Source organism: Coffea arabica, chromosome 2e (assembly GCF_036785885.1).
Source record: "Coffea arabica cultivar ET-39 chromosome 2e, Coffea Arabica ET-39 HiFi, whole genome shotgun sequence".
Taxonomy (NCBI): Eukaryota; Viridiplantae; Streptophyta; class Magnoliopsida; order Gentianales; family Rubiaceae; genus Coffea; species Coffea arabica.
In genome coordinates, this window is record NC_092313.1 from 35297370 (window position 1) to 35309764 (window position 12395).

At 33.3% G+C, this 12395-nt stretch overlaps 1 protein-coding gene across 1 annotated transcript; it reads right to left on the reverse strand.

Annotated features, from left to right (window-relative positions):
• Window positions 1-8807: 8807 nt before the first annotated feature.
• Window positions 8808-12044, reverse strand: LOC113732477 (cytochrome P450 87A3-like). Its single transcript, XM_027258255.2, has 9 exons — window positions 11781-12044; window positions 11071-11395; window positions 10812-10961; window positions 10389-10637; window positions 10101-10190; window positions 9932-10010; window positions 9580-9686; window positions 9327-9454; window positions 8808-9156 (listed from the first exon to the last, which is right to left on the reverse strand). The coding sequence occupies exons 1-9, from the start codon at window positions 11975-11977 to the stop codon at window positions 9066-9068; spliced, it is 1416 nt and encodes a 471-aa protein (XP_027114056.1). The 5' UTR covers window positions 11978-12044; the 3' UTR covers window positions 8808-9065.
• Between the last annotated feature and the right edge of the window lie 351 nt (window positions 12045-12395).

Below are 12395 nucleotides of genomic sequence, written 5' to 3' on the forward strand. Positions count from 1 at the left end.
AATACCTTTCACTTAGATTCATGGAAATGTGTATTCTAAGAACTTTTAGTACTTTGGAAGTAGTTTCCAACGGTACCAAGTTTTCCAATTTTGGACTTGTAGAGAGTGAAATACGATTTTCCAAAACTTTCGTATCCAAACAGAAATTTCCGAAACTTAAGCAAATAGAGTTTTTCGAATTCTCCTTTTTCCTTCGATATCACTTAAATGTTTTCCACATGATTTGAAATATAAAAACCCGATTTCTCTTATGCATTGAAACCCCACTTTTGAGTCTCGATTTGCATGTGATTAGGACTCGTACTCGTGAAATCTTCTTAGATTGTACATGGGTACAATCTTTCTCAATAAGTAGGGGGTTTTAAGCGATAGTGTGTAATAGTTTATTGTTATTTGTTCAGGCGCTCAAGGGGACCATCAAGAGGAACTCGAAGCGGACGCCTAGACACTTGTTTGAGAAGTTACTCTCTTGTTGCAATAGGTGAGTGTTCTATATAGGAATACGTAATTTGCATAAGTCTATGACTTGGTCATTCTATGGTCATCACGTGTTAAGTGTTAAGTGCTACATGTTAAGTATTTATCACACTTACACATATGTAAATAAGATATACTTGAATTACTTGCTATGAAATGCTTGAAGAGCATATTTATGTGACTACTTGAATTACTCGACATGAAATACTTGAAATATGTATACTTGAATTACTCGACATGGAATACGTGAATTGCATATTTACGTGAAGTGTTTAAATGATCAATTATGCTATGGTTGCATAAGTCGGTTGGAGTGAATTTCTTCGACTCTTAAGTGATAAATATGGGAAAATGGTCAATAGCGGCCTATTAAAATGAAAAATGTCTACCGATTACCAATTACCGATTACCGTTTACCGTTACTCATAAATACTTACCGTTTACCGATTTATTTGATTACTACTGTTTACAGATTTACTTGACTACTTGATTATTTGATTACCATGAATTCCGTATTCATATGAAATTATGGCATATTCCTTACGGGTTTGGATGTTAAGTGTTAGCTATAATTACTCATATAGAATTGTCCATCATTTTAGGGCGAGTGTGTACTTTATCTCACTCGACCTCTCCAAAATGATAGATTTTTACCGTTCATCGGTTTACGTGATTACGTGTGCATGTTGTAAGTTCTAAGCTGAACTTGGGCCCTGCCCTTGGTTACTGACCTACTCGAGCCAGGACTGGGCTCGGTCGGGTAGGTTGGAATCCTGGGCCACCGTTTCGGTATACTCGAGCATTACCACTGGAGGGATAAGGTGATGACCAGACAAACCGAGGGGATCCGGAAATCATAAGGTGCAGATGACCGAAATGGTTCCACTGGAACACCGTATCCTTCAATGTGTATTTAACTTTGCATAGTGATAACCATTTTTTGCAAATGTGCCAACGTGCAAATCTTGAGTCATACCCGTGATATGTTCAAAGTACTCGTATAATGATATTTGTCTCATGTTCATGTACCAACGTGCAACCCCAAACCATACATGTGGTATGCTCCCTTTACTTGATTTATTAGAACTGCTAGAGTGTCTTGGAACCTCACTGGGCTGTGTAGCTCATACCACGTCGTGGATTTCTTTTACAAGGTCCGAGACCAAGAGTGTCCGAGAATAGTACTAGATTGCTTTCTTTTGAAGATCCTAAGTTGTATTATAACGGATGGTTGTAGTACATATTCTTTTGGATTGTATTAAGTTTGAGGGCTATCTGATTGTAAGTGTGAAATGTTTTGGAGTACTTTAATTATGTAATTAAAGTATTTAAAGTATTCCTAATTTTGAATTATGGATCGTATCGAGTCCTGACGAGAGTTGGGCAGGCCTCCCGCCGATACTCTTGGGTTTGCCCTTGGGAGAAGTGGGGCGTCACAATTTCAGCACTAAGAAAAATACTTTGTTAGAGGTTATAAGTAGATTTAAAAAAATGGGATATTGGCAGTGGTTGTTATCTACTTGATTATACAGACCACTTTCTTATTTGCCTTGATTATTGTATTTGTTTAATGAATGTTTTCTTATTCATACTATGTATTTTTATCTAAATGATTCATTTCTTACTCGTACCATGCATGTTTCTCTAACGAAATACCCTTTCTTTGTACCAAACAAGTATTTCACGTATAATCATATGCCTCTGCATTGTTTTTATATAACCAACGTAGTAGTATTATCAAATTTCTGATTATATTTCATTTGCCACTATGTTTTTTAGGAAACTATAGACAAAGTGATTTTTAACCGGAATTCTTTCAACCTTTATGTGACTTTTTCCTTTTCTATTCCTCATTTATTTTTGTTTTCTTTCATACCAAATATCGTATGATTGATTCTCTTAATCGCGAAACGAAACTTAAAGAAATAAAAGTTTTGTTTGGATAGAGAATTATTTGAAATATTATTTAGAATAATTACTGTAGCACTTTTTGTGATTTAATGTATACGAGATAAAAATATGATTGAGAATATAAAAAGGTGTATTGAAAAATGTGTTTATGATGCAAGCGAAATATTAAGACCCACAACAAAATTTACATCAGCAACTGCTACTTACATCTTCATTATGTACCTTATATACATAATCTAGAAATTTTTATTTATTCCATAAACACGTGAAATTATTTCCATAAACTATGTAAGACCTTTTAGCCACAAGCGATTTATGAATTAACTGCATTTCATTTTCATATATAAAACATATATGTTCAACTTCTAACCAATTACTTAAACTTAATTTCACTTCTATACTTTCACACAGGCCAATCCTATCATAAAAGACTATCACACTCATTCAGAGTACTCCAAAATGCAAGTTGCTTTAGTAATTTGCCAGCCTGGAAAAGAACTACTAAAGGGGCCAAATTGTATAAGTTTCACTTTGAATGGTAAATTATATATGACTATCCCTAACTTCGTGTCCATCAAATTGTGAGGCGTGGCCCAAGACATTATATCAATTTACTTCTGTAGAGCTTGAGGGTTCTTTGATGGAGACATGCAAGCATGTTCTGCGTTCAAGCAAAAAATAGTTAGATTTTTGTGATTTTGAGGCCATTCATGTTTTCCTTTTAAAAAATTACATGCATCTGCAATTTCCCTAGCACGATTGTGCGTCAACTTGCCGGAGTCCTCCTACACGATATCGCTTTGGTGTATGTAATTTGCCATTATGTGTCATAGTTTTGGGGGCAACATATTCACGTGCCAACCAAAAGTTAGCTACGTGTCATGCTTAAATGCCACCAAATCGGCGTTTCTATGGTAGGAAAGCCCGTACCATTCCTACCGCATCCAATTCCGTCCCACATCGAAAGATCGTGGGGCATTAGACTCTGGGTTTAAGGTTTATGGGTGGCCGATTCTGTCACTAATAGGCTGAATCTGATTACTTTGTGAATTTTCCTTAAATTGTTCGTTTGGACCGTTCTTTGATGACTCTCCAAGTGTTAATCTAACTATGTGCGTGTATTCTTGATCATTTGTGAGAAAAAAAAAATCCCGTGATAGAGAGGACGGGGTATAGAGAAATCCCTTCCATTCCATACGCTTCCTAAAAGTTCAATGCTGGTGTCTCTTCACAAGCCCACAAACTATTATCAAGAAAACTACAGCAACTACTTTTGTTGCACGCAACAGTTATCGAAACTAAAGCCAGGCAACGTTATTATAAAATCAGGGGAGGGGGAGATGACTAATTTCATAAATGAAATTTCTCTCTTCATAGTAAATTTTAATTATTTTGATACTTTAATTTTTCTCCTGCACTTTTGTTTATTATATACCAAAAAAGATACGTTGCTATATGTTGAATTAAGTTACTTGGGGTCCAGGCTGTGCAAGGTACAGTTGCTAAGGTAGTTTGGATTGTCGTTTTTTGTCAAAAAATTACGTCGTTTTCCGTGATCACATTTCCCTATTATTTTTTTTCATCACATACATCAAATTGCTACAGTAATTTTTCCATGAAAAATGACGGAAAATACAATCCAAACGGATAGCTTTACTAAATGAAATTGAATTGGGCCACATGTACTCCATGCAGCACCCATTGTGTTACTTCACAAAAAAAGAAAATTCAACAAATGCACAGCATGTACTACGCGTGGTTCCCTATTTTATTTTGCAGAAGAGCTCCTCGCACAAAATGTGGCCCCCTAGTTCCCAAAATAATAAAAAAATTAACATTTTTCTAAAAATAAAAATTAAAAAAGGCGTTTGGGTACGCATGTAAGGATATGCGGCACTCGTAATGCCGATTTTGGCAAAATGGACACTCATAAATGAAGAAAAGACCCACCACTTTTCTCATTTTATTCATTTTTAAAAATTTTTTAAACAATATTATGAGAAATTGATCTGTCTCCCTATCTTGAAGGTGTGAAAGCATCAATCTTTCAAATGTCGACGAACTCTTTGATTAGCCTTTCCATCTAGCCATTTGAGAAGTGCACAAATTTTCTTACATTTCAATAGACTATTCATAACTTAAAAATCAGAATTTGTTTGGTCACATTGTAGATTCATCTAAAGTCATCTCTTCCGGACAAAATGTTCCTCAAATTCATCCGGTCATGTGTTAAATTTCTGTTCAATCATCCAACCAATAGTTGGTTCCCCGTTCAGTCAATAGTTTGTTTTGACCAGTTACCATAAATCTTTAGGGTATGCCAAAAATTTAGTTAGGTATGGGTGCTTTTAGTGGGGTTCTGGTTGTCAAACTGCAAATTCACTGGCCTCAATTCCGTCTACTTACATCCCCTCGGCCAAAGACGTGAGCAGCCTGGCTAATTTGAAAAAATGTCCGGTCTAAAGTCATCTCTTCCGGACAAAATGTTCACACGTTCCTCAACTTAAACGACCTTTTCCGCCGTCGTAGTAGATTGTCGCATCGGCTGACGGATTGAGCTCTTCGTAACCATTTGCGTGAGACGTGAGAACATGTAGTCCTGAACAGCGAGTTGTGGCGAAAATTCTAAGGATTGGTATGGTGGTTTGTACCAATGCATTGGTAAAGTGGTTTGATGTGGTACGGTTGTGATAGGAGCAAGAGGAAAAGCAAAATTGAAGGTTGTTTTTGGTGTGGGTTAAGGCTACCGAAACTTAAATGAATGTTGTGATGGTAGGCTCCAGATTGAAATGACTCAGGACAATTTATCAGGCACATGGGTTCACCTCCACTATGGATTCACTCATCGTTAACCCATGTGAAAAGACCCAAGACATTATTAATAATTGTTTTCTAATTTATGAACAATAGACATAACGAAGAAAATGCAAAGTTAGATATACAACTGAAAAGAAATTAGAAAAATAAATAATATATGTATGTGCAGAATTAGATAAATTTTGATTCATTTAATTACATAAATTGACAAAAGAGTAGATAATTTAAATATTTTGGAAGAAATTTTGGAATAATATGTGTAATTAATTAAACCAATAATAGGAATTAATAGCTGTAAAGGAGTAAATGAATGGTTAATTAATTAGTTGAGATGGAATATTTGTAGGAGAAGTAATATGTTGTTTTATTATATGAGAAGAAATTAATATGATTTTTTTATTATATTTGCGGGTAGAACATAAAGAAATGTTTAAAAAAATGCATTTGTAACGGTATTAGTCCAAATTAATGAGAATGAATTGATGACATAATAACCGGAGTGCAAATAGGTGAAATTTAATTAGACCATACTTGTCACTTTTAAATTTTCAACATTATCATCATAATCACTTAATTATACTTTTATCATTTGATTAACATATTGTCTATGTATTGTCATCCAATAGCACAACTAACTTTCATCGATAACCAACCATAAACATTATAATTACCAAATTCATTAAAATAATTTTAAAAAAGCTTTTAAAAGATCAAAATTTTTTGTTTATTAAAATTTTATACCAATTTCTTCCATATAAAAAGTGATTGTTTTAAATTACACATAGATTGAGTGTGCCCTTTATCACTAGTACTACTAATGGTATTTGTACTAATGTATACATGCTTGAAATCAAATATTCGTATTGATTAGACTATGTAGTGATGCAGTTAATAATATTTTTAATAGGTATAAATACAAAAATATAATTCCTCATTGTTTATTCTAAAAGCAGGACAACAAACAATCTTAACATTAAAAGTATTCCATATACTTTCATGGATAATATAATACAAGATGACATGCCCGAATTTACTAATGAATGAATAATTTTCTTTCAAATAACATAAAAAACTTTTTATAGTTGGTACTCCCGAACTTGAACATATTTTTAGGCAAAAGGAGATAAAAATTTATGAAACATAAGTCTATTGTTGTTTGTTTTATCTCGAAATTTAAATATATCCAAACCTCATTCCTAATTTTCCTTATTGTATCTAAATGTTTTGGGCATGAATTCTCATATTACAATAAATTATGAAGAGTTAATAATACTTTAAGTGCTTCTTTTTGTGTAATAGGCTCCAAAGTTACCATATCATCTCTAACTTTCATCATTAGCATGATTTTCAGTAATGCCAACAATAACTCTTTTAAACTGGAGACCTCTAAACTTGTCTCATTTTCATCATCTGGATAATCCAATAGGTAATTTACATATTTAGACTTTTAACATCTTTTTATTACTAGAATAATTCATATGTTTATAAAAATAAAATAAAACTTTAGTCGATTAAACGAGTGTTTATTTGAATTGTAAGCACACTCATAAATTAATAAATTATTAATTTATTTTAAATTAATAGAATTTGTATAACTCCGAGATTGTTAATTTATAGAGGATTTATTGTAATTTGTATTAAGAAAACTACGTAGCATTCATTAAATTGAGAAATTAGTACTTTCATTCAATAACTTCAAGGCTAATTAACTATGCAGCTATAATTATTGCTAGCTATGATTGCATAAAAAGAAGAAGAAGAAAGTATCATACCCAATAATGTTGCACAAATATAGTATTGATGTATACATGCTTAAATTTAAGAACTGGTATTGGTTAGACTATCATGACACAGTTAAGAACAATTTTTAATATGGACTAATACAAGATTATAACTTTGCATGTTGGAAAATTAGAAATGAATAGATAATTTACATTTCTTTTATGATTTTAAAAAGCATTGCAAATATATGATAAAATTAATAGAACAAGATATTGTAAGGAAATGATCATATATAAGAGCTAAATTTTCATTTTCTAATGTATTGCTACTTATCACGTGACTTCATCCTATAGTATTAGGTATAGTTGCAAAGAAAAGGACCAAGAATAATTGCAAAGAAAATCAAATATTGTGCAAGAATTGCAAAAGTGTTAACAATAATTGGTAAAAATAATTACAAATTCATGGATTCAATTTGTAGTTTTGCGAAGTAGAAAGAAAGAACTCTTTTCATGATTCATGAATCATAAAATATGAACTCTTTTCATGATTCATGATCTAATTGCTTGAGTATATAGTAAAAAAGGGCTAAGAATATTTGCAAAACCTTATTAATCTTGTTTTCAGATTTATGAATTATAAATCGTAAGAACTGTGAAAGGATTAAGAATAATTGGTATTACAATGAGAAACAAATATTGTTTTTGGATTCGTATTGTAGTTGTGTGAAATAAAAAGAAAGAACTCATTTCATGATTCATGAATCATAAAGTACGATTTAATCATTTTTCATAAATGAAAATGAGATGTTGAAGCATGTATGTAGTATATGTTACAGAAGGAATAAGAAAATTGACCAAAGAAAACTAAGGTTGTGTTTGGATTGCATTTTCCGTCATTTTTCATGGAAAAATTACTGTAGCGATTTGATATATGTGAGGAAAAAAGGTGATAGGGAAATGTGATCACGGAAAACGACAATATTTTCCGACGGAAACAAGCAATCCAAACAAGGCATCTTTTCATGATGCATGAAGCATAAAATAAAGTATAATTCATTCGCAATTGAAAGTGGGAGTGTAATTAACCTTGAGTCTCTTATTACGGTGAAAGTGTAATTTTTCCGGAGATGGACTTGCTAGTTCTTCCCACTCAATTTTACTTTTCGTTTCATGAAAGGTAAATCAGGCTTAGTTTTCGTTTCTTTCTACTCAATTTCGTCTCCAGAGATGGCAGCCCAACTTTACCTTCACGTAAGTAAATAAACTTTTCCTTCAATTTCCTTTGTACCGTTTTATTACTACTTTATACTTATTTGTCCTCGCAATGTCAGACTTGTCAACCGCTATAATAACTTTGACTTTCAGGTCAATACTTGTGCAGACTAGTCATTCTAATACAAATTGTGTGGTACAAACCGCTGTACCCTTTTGAAGACGCTTCGCGAGTTGTGGGGCTCATAATAGACTTTTCCCCAAAGTTCAATGCATGTGTCTTTTCATAGGTCCATGGGCTATTATTAGGGAAACTACAACGACTATTGTTGTAGTACGTAACAGAGCCAGTCAATGTATTACCGAAACTATTGGCAGGCGATCAAAACGTGGATTGAACAAATATCACGGCCCCACAACTATTTATGTGCTAGTACAACACTTGTTTTTCACGATACGAGAGGCTACAACATCAATTTTAAAATTATATCCACTGTTATTAAAATTTAAAAGTTAGAATCCTTGAAGTGTGACAAACTTTACAGAAGGGAAGGAGTAATACATACTGCATATATATATATATATATATATCTATCTATTTTTTTTTCTTGGCTTGATTTATCCTTATAAATAAAATCATCGTAATAATTTAGTGAAGAAAAATAATTAGTCCAAGCTCAAACTGCAACTATTATAAAATCTTCAATAATCAGAGAAGAGGAACGCAACTAAAAAAGAAAAAGGACAACGCTCTCCCCAGTTTCAAGAAAGGCACAACTTAAAATGTTGCTTATTAGGCACTTATACCGTAGTACAACCCAAAGTCGTAAGCAAACTAAATAACTTTGCAACAAACAATAAATTACTACATCACAAATACACTTCTGAAAGGTAAATTCACTGGAGAATTGCCCAGCCGAAAGTCTATTCGTTCTCTGAAATCTCGATATGCAATCCACTGGGGAAAATAAGACCAGGTTTCCGGATTGTCTCTCCTCCGTGGATAACTGTCCAGCTGAAAATTCAAATTATACAAGCTTTTTGATCAGTCATCATTTTTTTCTTGCAATCATGCATATTAAAAAACCGATGAAGTTATGTTGACATCAATTTATAATATATTACAATTAGCTTCTATATATATTTAAGCGAAGATATTAGGATTTGTGATTTAGAAATCCTTACGTGTATTTTGTGACCAAATAATGCAGAAAAATTGCCATCTGCAACTTTGCGAAGTCAGCACCAACACAAAGCCTCGTACCGCCACCAAATGCCATGAAACTTTTCGATCCCGCATGTAATTCTTGGCCCTTTTGATTGAAATCAAAGCAGGAAAAACCCTAATTATTTTCACTTGATTTTGTATAACTTTAGTTCTGTAAGTTTATCTTTCTTTTTTGTGTAAATTACTCGAATCCGTCGATGATTAAATTACCTCCCATCGCCATGGGTTAAATTCAAGGGGGTCGTTGTATCGATGAGGATCCAAATGAACAGATGATGGACAAACCATTAGCGTCCAACCAGCAGGAAATGTATACCCTGTAAATCATTCGTACTTATTAGTCAGAACTGTAATTTATAATGGAGGAAAGAAGAACAAAGGAAACAAATTATTTATTTTCTACATTTTTATTCCCATGCAAAAATGCACAACCCAAGTAGTTACCAAAGAGAGTTCTCTCTCTTTTTCTTTTTTTCCCAGGAGAAAGGCATCGCGGATCCAAAATATAGAAAGTGCGATAAACGATTTTCAAGAAGATGCCAAATGATAGATTGAAGTATACCTTTTATTTCAACTTCCTTGACCACTTTGCGAAAAATCCCAGGGGCAATATTTGCAAGCCTAACTGTTTCATTTATAACCTACGGCAGACAACAAAACTTAAGATCTAAATGGTGTAGTTCCCTATACGATTGAAATGCTAGATACATTGAAAAGTTTGGTTAACGTACCATGTGTGTGAAAATCATGGACTTGTACTCTTTCCATGAAACACCAGAATCTTCAGTTTCTCGCATTTTAAGAATATTTTCATGCTCTCTCTACAAAAAATGATCATCTATTTAAGTATGGAGTAATCTTATATACTTTGTTAGTGTAAACATCCAATGATGATAGTTTATACACTGTTAGTATATATATAATATTAATCCTTTAAGTATTGAAGTTGGACAAGAATTGGACAATTAAAGGGTAAATACAGATAACAATTGGAGAAATTGTTTTGTAAAGTTATGGACCTTTAGTTCAGCTAAAACTGCTGGATGGTCATTTAGAAACCTCATGGCCAAAGTCATTGCAGTTGAAGTTGTCTCATGGGAAGCAAATAGAAGCAAAAATACCAAGTCCATCGCAATTTCTTCATTCAAAAATGTGTCTTCTTTCTCTACTTCCTTAAGTAAATGGTCCACAAAGACTTTCGTAGCGTCATTGCATGAGCGCCTCATCTCAAAGGTGTTCTTGATGACCTTCATTGCTTTCTTACGTCCCTGGAAAGTGAAAATCACATAGTTCACTCAATCTGATACAGCATATATGAAAGCATTTACATTTTACTTAGTTATATATTTATAATGAATATCTTTTTTTTTTTGGTATAATGAACATCGATCTTTCAATATAAAAAGAATTCCAAATGATGAACAACAACAACAATTGATTACTTGTAAGCAAGCATGGAATGCTGTTCCAGGGATGTTGAGAGGAAATGAGATAAAGCCATCCATGAATGCCTTATAACTGTCTCGCAATTTTTTCTGAGCCTTGCTTTCTTCATAGTCAAGTATCTTCTTGGCAGCAAGCTTAAATACCAACTGTAAAAAATGAGATTGTTAATTACTACCTTTCATGCAATGCTCTGTCCGTATTGTCTGAATTCATCCTGATTAATATAATCAAATAGTAGAATGTTAATTAATTTACCTCCGCAGTTCCATCTTTAGCATCTATTTTTCCAAGTTTACTCCAAGAACTTAGACATTTTTGAGTGTTGCCATCCATTTCATATATTAGCTTCTCTCTTAAGGCTTCGGGGCTAACAAGCTTCAAGATTAAGTTCTTGAGGTACTTGTGGAACTCTCCATGATGGACAACTAAACTTTGTTTCCCAATTATCCGGAAGACACTCTCAGTATACGAGCACTGGAAAGCATTACCTTCTTGCTGGAAGACACGGTAGTTGACTTCAGGATCAGTTGATACAATGACTGGCTGCCCAACTAAACTCGTGCGAAAAATTGGCCCGTACCTGAAAATTCCCAAAGAAGAAAAAAGAAAAAAAGAAAAGACAAGACAAAGCACAAATAACATGTAAAAGAATATTAGAGGAGTTGACGAAAAGGGTAACATAATATATCTTACTGCTGATGATGTTATGTTACAAATGACATGATAATATGTTACAAAGACAAATATCATCTCTTAATTTATATACTACTGCTGTAATATTGTTAAAATATATATGTTATAGCTAATTAAGAAGTGGTTAGATAACCACTGAGATACTGAAGTTGGGACAATAGTCAGGAAAGGATTGTTAGAGTTTTTTTCATTGCCCGGTTCAAAGTTCAAATTTTGTGTCTGGTAGTTGCAAATGAGAAGAGATAGAAGATTAGAGAAAGGATTTTATATACCTAGACACTCTTTTTTGCAAGAATTGTGGAACATCATCTTTTGCATAAGGGGTGAAGTACTGAATTGTTTCTCCTATAATTGGTAGTCCCATCGAACCTGGTGGTAATGCCCCGCTACACTTGGGGTTTCTCCACCTATATACCCAGTGGCTAAAAAGCACAATAATAAGAGCAATAATAGCACAAGCAAACAACATGGTCCGTGGTTAGTGTACTGGAAATGTAGGGTAAAAAAGAGTAGCTAAACTTGTTATTGTTTGCTATAGAGGAATTTTGGACGTTGGAGCTGCTTAAATAGATGGAGAGCTCAAGCTTTGAACGTCGATAGACATATTTACCTGATGGACCCAATAACAAACAGAAACACCCGAAAATTCGTAGGAAACTGATAAATAGGCAAAAGAAAATTGGATTTGGCTACCGTGGAAAGTTTTTTTCAGCTTTGAACTATTGTGGAACTAATGTGAAAAATAACAAAATTAAGCACTATAAGACTACTGGTCAATAGACATATTACCTGATGACCAAATTTCACCGGAAATTGATAAAGAGGCAAAGGAAATTTGGTTTGTTTGGATTGCTTCATATTTCCCCAATTTTATTTGCTTACATCAT

Coding starts and splice junctions, on each gene's coding strand:
- LOC113732477 (XM_027258255.2), bottom strand. CDS start 11,977: ATGTTGTTTGCTTGTGCTATTATTGCTCTTATTATTGTGCTTTTTAGC. Junction 10,011..10,100: donor CCATGATTTTCACACACATG/GTACGTTAACCA, acceptor TGTCTGCCGTAG/GTTATAAATGAAACAGTTAG. Junction 9,455..9,579: donor TTAACCCATGGCGATGGGAG/GTAATTTAATCA, acceptor TTCAATCAAAAG/GGCCAAGAATTACATGCGGG.